Raw genomic sequence first — 8,238 nt, 5'->3', positions numbered from 1 at the left:
GCACTCACAAAAATCTTACAAACAAGTGGCTGTGTGAATGACACCATCATGATTTCCTGTCTGTGTTACCTATTGCCAGGAAGGACCACTAAGCTGAGCACTGTCAGTGGAATGGCAGGCACTGAGTGACGTATTTTAGATGGCAGAGACAAAACGTTACCATGTAGCCAGGATGTTTTTAGGGGAGAAAAGCCCTTGAGGTCTGTAAGTATGTTTTTGTTTTGTGTTTCAGAGTTCTGTTGGTGAGATCTAACATGTAGTTATTTTATATGTTGTTGTAAAGGAATGTGTGTATACTAAATAAATTGTGTAATTTGAAAATAAGATGTTTTGGTTTTTATGGTGAGATGGACTAAGTTGCTGTTAGGGAATCTGCTTTATTTCAGTCTGTACTGAGGGGAGGAAAGAATTTGTCAGCAGTTTTTACTTTTCTCAGACATCTTCACGTGTATAGTAGTACTCTTAAAATGAGCTTTTTGAGAGTTTTTGGCACAAATATTAATTAAGTATAATTAATTTATTTAATGGAATGTAATCATGATATGTGCTTGTGTAGATAGGATTCCAAGTTCCAGAGAACCAGGTTTCTTGGAACATCTTCATTCATCAACAGCTCTCAACAGAAAGGTGCACTCTATTCAAGTCCCCAGGAAATGGTCATGGCTTTTTTTTTGTCATTCTGTAAGTAAGGAATTGCTCAGCTTGCCCCTCCTCTCCTAACCCTGCTTCTTTTACAGCCATGATTGTACTTCTAAGCGTGCTAGCCAGTAGGTCAGACCTAAGGACAATCAGCTTTCATATGGCTTGGCTACATGTTACCTACTTGGAATGTTATGTTAAAAGGGGAAAAACATGAAGATTAATGCAGTTGGCAGGCAGACAGATTAAATACTAATATCCACATGATTATTGAAGTTTCAGACCTTTACAAATATTTTATACTAAATAAAATGTTCTTATACATGTTAAATTCTGTAAAGAATGTGGAAGAAGATTAACAGAAGTACCAGATTACTGAAAATCCAACTACCTAGGGACACAGTGATGTTTATTTAATTTTTTTTCTCCCCCCCACTCATTGCAAAGCTTCCTGTTGGCAGGCCAGCTGTCCCTGCTCTGGAGAGATGTCAGTGCTGTACTCTGATAAGGGTTTCTGTAGAGGAACCTAAATTCTTGTATATGTGGAACAAGTGCTTTCAAAAACTGCACGGTAATTAAAAGAGCAGCATGCAAATTAAGACATAAATTAATTGAACTAATTAGCAATCTCTAGAAAGAAGGAGAGCAGGTTTTCAATAGAGTATGACAGCTGCAAATGAGTATGTGCTGAGATTCTATCCACACAAGTTCATGTAGCATCTAAAAATGTTTTTTCTGACCTTTTTGTTTTATTCTGTAAAATCCGTTGTCAAACTGCAGTTCAAAACAGAGAAACTTTGAGGGTTTATTTATTATTTGTTTATTTACAAATCAGTGCCATAGCTGGAGTTGGGAAAGGAGTAGTAGAGCAGCAACTAAAGTTTGGCTTCCAAATTGCTTCAATCTGAGCAACTCTACAGCTGGGACTGAGCAACCCAGCTGCCTATGAGGCTCAAAGTGGCCAAGCTACAGAGTTCTGGTGTGGCTTGCTTTTACTCCCACCTAATGATCATTTAAGTGCTTCTCAGATGTCCAACAGGACTGAGCTCTGCCCATCACAATACCCTGTAGTCAGATTATTTGGGCACTTTCCTGGGAAGGTGAGCACATTTATAATTTTTCTGAGAAGCTCAGGGATTTGCTTAACTGCAGTGAATTTGCTGTTCGTGGCATTTCATTCAAAATCTCAACTTGGTGTCCGTGTAAGAATGAATTAAGATTACAGGATGGGGAGGAAGAGGAAGGAAAACGACGGGAGTGTTTTGAGATGTACTGGATTTGTTGCTGTGTGTCCTGCCTAACACACCTGACAACCTGCTGCCCATCTGCCCTTTGTACAGCTCCATGTCCTAGCCACACAGTGAATGTTGGGCTCAAACAGGGCACGCTGTGTGTCCGCATCTCAGCTGCTGAATCCCAGCCAGGGGGCTGAGTGTAGAATGAGGCCTGTGAGGGGCACAACATGAATAACTCTATTGCATGTGAAGTTAATTTTCTTCTTAGAGTCGTTGCAAAAAATCCTTGTTTCTGAGAATAATACTGGCCTGTGCCCCAAACAGCTTGCATCAGTCTGTATGGAAAACTCAGATGTAACATCAGATTGCGTTCCTAGAGCTTGAGTCCACATGTCAGCTAACAGCATTGGCTGCTTCCATCAGCTCCTCCTCAGCCAGAATAGGGTCCACGAACGTGTCTGTGGAAGTGGCTGATCAAGGCTGAGTGAGGAACGACTCAACAGGAGTCCAAACTTTAGTCAACCTTAAGCATATGCAAAGAAGAGACAGCATATTCAGAAGGCTTGTTTATGATTTATTATTTATATGGTGCTTTAGATATGTGTGACACTTCACAGGCAAATAGAAAGACATTGCTTGCCCCGAAGAGCTTACAAGCTAAAATAAATTAGAAATAACTAAAATCACAGTATATCCATAGCTGTGGCAAGAACACAAGGTGTGCTGACAATTACTGCTGTCTGAGGAAGGGATAGGTTTGGGGTTTTTTGCATAGTTTCTTTTTACTTCATTTTTTATTCAGTTTGTGACTGCTCTGGTAAGGAAGTATAGAATCTGACATACCTGACTTGTGACCATTACAAGATTTATCAACCAGTGTTTCCTCACAGGTAAATGTATCAGGAAAACGATAATATGATAACTTATGTGCCATCTGTGAATCAAAGTTAGCAGGCATGAGGAACAATAGCCTTTACCTTTTCCAGAAAAAAAAAATGCCATGTTATCTGGAATGTGTAACCATTAGTTAAAGTTGTGTCACAAACACATGCAAGAAAAAGATTCTGCATTAACATTTCCCCAGAGGTAAATGTTCAGAGTGTCCCAAGATAAGCTCCCACTATTAAGTATTTTAAGTGCAAATTGTTGCTCATTACTGGGAAAGTTGTTTTAAAAATAAATAAAAGAAGAAGGGCAATGGTACATAATCTCTGAAAGTAGCAGGAACATGAACAGCTGTCCTTCACACTCCCTTCCAAACACTCTGAAAATAGTACAGCTGGTAATCTATCGATCTTCTGCAGCTGTACGTGAGTAGAGTTCACTTAATTTCTCAAACTTTGGTCCCCACTCTTTAATGTCGTCATACACTATGCCCTCATCTGGTTCAGAGCTCAGGGTACTGAGGCTGCCAGCGACCGAGCCTTCTCCTTCAGTGTGAAACACCTGCAGTGAGTCATGGGGAACAGCCTGGGGACCGTGGTCAGCATCTCGAACAACGTCTGACAAGTACTGATCAAAGGCTCTCCTTGTAAAAGAGGCTTGCATAGTCACTGATGTTTTGGTCTGCTCCTGCATGCTTGGAGATGCAGCACTAAAGAAGCTGTTCAGTTTTGCTGGTTTTACTTTCTTCTTGTAGAGGGAATAGGCTTGGCTGGTTTGAATAGACACCTGCAGTTCTGCCATGTTGTATGCATCCTGGAGTGAGAAACCATTCATGTTACATTAACATTCTCTAGCAACTCCGACTTTTCATGTTTTAGTGAACAGTAAGAAGAAACAATCCCAAGACAGTCTGTTTCATGTGAACACTCCGTGAGGGAGTGGCTTGTTCAGCCAACTGCCACCTACAACAAGCATAAGAAAGCCAAAAACCATTGAGCAGGTGAGAATGGCTGAGGAACCCCTACGCAGCCTGCACTGCTGCAGTGAGGTTCGAAATCAAGTCTGAATTTTACTCAGAGCCAAAGAAAAATGATGGAAATGCCCCAATTTCTGTTCTCAAACTCAGATCTGAGTATGTTTTCATCGTTAAACACACTTGAGGATACCAACTAAGTTGAGAAAAGGTACTTCACAAATAGCTACTTCAAGTTCAAACATCTGATGGGATCTGTGCTAAGGTTTTATCCATGTGCAGTAAGTGCTAGTTATCTTACAAGGAAATAGCATGACTGAAAAACCCAAATGACCACCTATGACCAAAACAAGTTTCCCTTCTCCTAGAGAAGAAACAGTTAATGCCACCTAAGAGTTTTGCTGCAGTTCCTCAAGTGCAACTTCATTCAGTAAGGCTACCAGTACAGTACACATTAGTTGTGTTAATGGATAAGAATCTTTATGCTAGTTGAAAGTATTGTCCTACAGTGGCCTTCACCTTTCTACAGTCCCAAGGTTGTATCTCTGAATGTATTTCCAGGCAAAAGAACGTTGACAGGCTGCATGAGGCAAAGCATTAGAGAAAACAATTCTTCATATTGCTCACCTGAAAAGTAGCCACTAATAACAGAGCTGTCAAATCAGTACTTTCTGAAAGATTCCACTTACTTTCCTATGTGCACTGCCTTTTTACAAGAGATGTTCCTAGTTAATCTGGCAAGCCTTTGCTCCATTTCAGTCAGGGACAGAACTGCTTCAGAAAAACCCACCTGCAATCAGGAAGCCTTTAATGGCAAGACTGGGCTTTGGCTGGGACTGTAACAGAAGAGCTGCTGATTTCCACTCATCCAGAGGATGGGTACTGGTTCATGAGGAACACTGAGACCTACAGAGCACATCCTGTCTTGGGCTCATTCTGAGTTAAGTGTAAACTACCATATAATCCCACTGACTTTTCAAATATGATGGAGAGTATAAAACCTGCAGAGGCTTTACTCAAAACAGCATGTCTTCATAATGAAGTAATAGCCTCAGATTAAGATCATTAGCTGATTAGTTTCTTTGATTCCACTACTTAAAACAAGCAGTGTATTTTAAGGACTCTCCAAAAGTAGTTACACAAGTCATATGTTAACTATGGATTTCCTCAATCTATAGACCTTCTGAGTGCAAAATTGCAAAATACTGAGTAAGTTAATCGTAAGGATTTATGTATATAGCTTTCTCTCTATCACACAGAGAAATGTCCCTGTGTTTCCACAGGTGCCCCCATACTTTAAGGCTTACCTGAAACAAAGGTAGTTCCTGAATTTCTTAACAAAGTCTGCACTGAGAGATCTTTGAGAAAACAAATATAGCATTTGAAACAGCACACAAAATGCTGTCTCCAGAATCCAAGAGTAAGGAATAGTCCACGTTAGGCTCTTTCGAGGCCTTGGTGCTACAGCAGAACTTAGCAGAGAACCACAGCACCTCCTGAGCCGTGAAAGCAGCCGTCAGCTGTTAGCTCTTTGCTGCTAAACTCACACTTCCAGAGCTTCAAAGATATACATAGGACCACTTGCTTTGAGACAACTTAAAAATTGGCAGGCACTTATCTACTTCGAAAACCTGAACCCTTGCAAATATCTGCTCTAATAATTGTGTTAATGAAACCAGAACAAAAGCTAGGGTCCTCAGCTGTAAAGGAAAAGCATAATACACATTTTCATTAGCATGGTGAGCCTCAGTTCCCTTTTAGTAGTAATGGAACACAGCCATCCTTACTTGGTCTTGTTCCCCACCCCCTTCTTCATTGTAGTTGAGGATATTTTCTCTGATGTCCTCCAAATCATCATGATGTGCAGCTGCATGGCGAACTCCTCCATCCAGACCTTTGTGACGCTTCCAGCAAGTCCACAAGAAGACAGCACTGAACAGAACTGTGTAAATGCACAGGAGCAAAAAGCAGAACTCAGAATATATATGGAAGTGCTGCAAGTGTGAGTAATACATCAACCACTCTTCGTGAGGACTGCAGTACTGGTGTACAATCAGAAGCAGTAGGGCTGCATTTTGTATTTCTCAACAAATATTTGATTTTTGTACTTCTCAACGTAGTTAAAAGTGAATATGAAAGAAAGACAGAACAAAAAGCCTTTAGAGAGTATATTTTTAAAAGAGCCTTTAAAGTACAGCTTTGAAGTTAAGAGCATAAGTAACTGAAGAACTGAGTGCCATAAATGGTGTTCAGAGACCTATTTACTGTACTAAGTTAAACATTTTAAGAGAAAAGGTTTGAAGGGGCAGTACATAACAATGAGCTGAAAGTCACAGATAGAATTAGGCAGAAAGGAAGCACAAGACAACAGACAAAAGAGGAAATGATTTTTACACACTCTAAAAAGTCACATTTTGCTTTAACATCTGTCAATTTAAACATTTTTCATAAGATACTGAACATTGTGTAAATATTAATGTGTATTAGTGTGCTACCAACTCTGTGAAAACAGATAAAAGCTCATTGTAAGACCTTAAACCATTGGTAACGCAAACTAACACAGTGAATTAAACAAACCTGAATATCCTTCGGAGTGCCTTTCACATAACACAGCTCTATAACAGCATCTGCATGAGCTCTGAACAGAAATTGCAGCACGTTGGGGTCCATTCCCTGCACTGCTGTGTGCCTGTACTCTTCAGGATGAATCAGTGCATTTGGGATGTTTCTCCCCCTCAGATTCCTAGAACTGTCATACCTGGTTTTTCACATGTGGTACCTTTTTGGCAGTTGTTGTTTAACTGAGAGGATGTTGAGATACTCAGGAAGTCTTTTCATGTTCTATACCTCTCCTGCTTGTGGCACTGAACCATGGTGAAGCTGTGTTACTTTTTGTGCCAAATGGTTCCAAATCTGAATTTCAGAGATGTCAGAAAAGCAGCTTTTCTAAACCACTGGAAATTTACAAATGCGCAGCAGAAGTGCATGCATTAGTTATTTTATAATGCACTACCACTTTCTGGAAGGTATGTAAGAGAAAGGGCACTTGAAATCTTGAGAACGGCGACTTTATTAAAAATGCTCCTAACAAAAGTTGCAGATATGTGATAGTACCATAGGTAACCACATCTTTCACACAGTGCACACAATTTGGTTAAAAACAACTGTTTCTGGCGTGTAATTTAGACCCGAAAGATCAGCAGGATTATTAGGTAAAAGTTATTGATTTCTCAGTCAGGTTCAGTCAAGCACATGTTAACAGCACAAAGCCACAATAAAACTGCTATGTCACAGCAAAAACAAACAAAAAAACAAGATCTTTAGCGTAATGATCTCTTCTCAATACCAAGTAACTGCGAGTCTAAAAGCTGCGAAGCCAGTTAACATCCCACATTATTTGCTGTTCATATTTGCATGGCAAACATAGCAGACTCTGGGAAAGAGATGGTATTCCTGTAGCTACAGATAAATTCAAAGTAGCCTCAATAAACGTTCATATTTTTACTACAGCTTCTGAACTAAATAAGAACTGTAAAAGCTATGAGCAAAATCCCGTGTTCTTACTCGGGCAAACTTTCATGAAATGTGAATAAGATGGACTAGCAGATGTGATCCTTCCTCAGTAGTGAGATCCTTCTTTGGCTTTTCTTTCTGAGACCAAATACCGAAGCACAAAAATGGTTCTAGAGGCAAAAAGCAGCTATGAGTTGTGTCACAGTTGTGGTTAAGATGCAGGAGACTGCACTTTCCACCCAAGCTCATTCCTCTCATGCAGTGTATTTCTCCTGGACTGAAAAATGTTTCATGATCACCAGTATTTCAAACAGTGCATGTTTGGTAGCATTTTTTCCTCATTCTTTTCAATTGCATTTACTTCCAGTTACACATCTGAACAGTTCCTTAGCATTGAAGTGAAAATGTGCAGAAAATAGAACTGCAAAGATTTTCCATAGTTATCAAATGTTGATTCAATTAGCAGTATATGCACATGGGGATGAGAAATGAGTTTGCTGATGGAGCTGAGACCATGGCAAAGAAGTGAAGGCAGAGTCAAGTTGCCAACAGGAAACTTTTTTTCAGCATGAGGATGAGATGATGACTATTTAGGACAAGATGGATAAACGAGATTACCAGAGGTAGTACAATAAGTAGTTGCCATAACTACCTAGCAGTGCCAAAAAGCAAATGCAGATGGCAAACATGGAACTAAAGGTCAGGCCTGTATCCTTGTGAAAGATTGCCAGTGTGATTTCACAGTTTCGTCCAGTATAGCCATCAGGGCAGTGGCACTGGAACTTGGTTGGTGACTGTGAGAGGCAGGTACCATAGTTACAGGGCCTTTTTGCACATGCAGTGAGGACACACTGCCTACCAGTGGCGTTCTCCACAATCACGTATCCTGGAGGGCAACTGAAAAGATGAAGGCAAAACAAAACCATTAAACTTTGAGAAAAGGTAGAAATCAAACAAATCATTTAATACTTTAGAATGGTCTTTGAGGACTCT

General features: G+C 40.1%; 1 protein-coding gene across 1 annotated transcript in view; it reads right to left on the bottom strand.

The window, feature by feature from the left end:
* Positions 1 to 2,369: 2,369 nt before the first annotated feature.
* Positions 2,370 to 8,238, bottom strand: part of LOC136046585 (neural-cadherin-like) — a 46,977-nt gene continuing 41,108 nt past the window's right edge. The window contains exons 31-33 of the mRNA XM_065733191.1: positions 7,898 to 8,142; positions 5,520 to 5,674; positions 2,370 to 3,572 (exon numbers count right to left, since the gene is read on the bottom strand). Coding sequence (XP_065589263.1) covers positions 3,162 to 3,572; positions 5,520 to 5,674; positions 7,898 to 8,142 — 811 coding nt within the window. The 3' untranslated portion in view covers positions 2,370 to 3,161. The remainder of the gene's footprint in view (positions 3,573 to 5,519; positions 5,675 to 7,897; positions 8,143 to 8,238) is intronic.

The sequence above is a fragment of the Cyrtonyx montezumae genome, unplaced genomic scaffold (genome assembly GCF_038088225.1).
Source record: "Cyrtonyx montezumae isolate F1298 unplaced genomic scaffold, pur_monq_1.0 scaffold_17, whole genome shotgun sequence".
NCBI lineage: Eukaryota > Metazoa > Chordata > Aves > Galliformes > Odontophoridae > Cyrtonyx > Cyrtonyx montezumae.
Note: the sequence above shows the minus strand (reverse complement) of the source record. Positions and strands in the feature narration are given on the sequence as shown.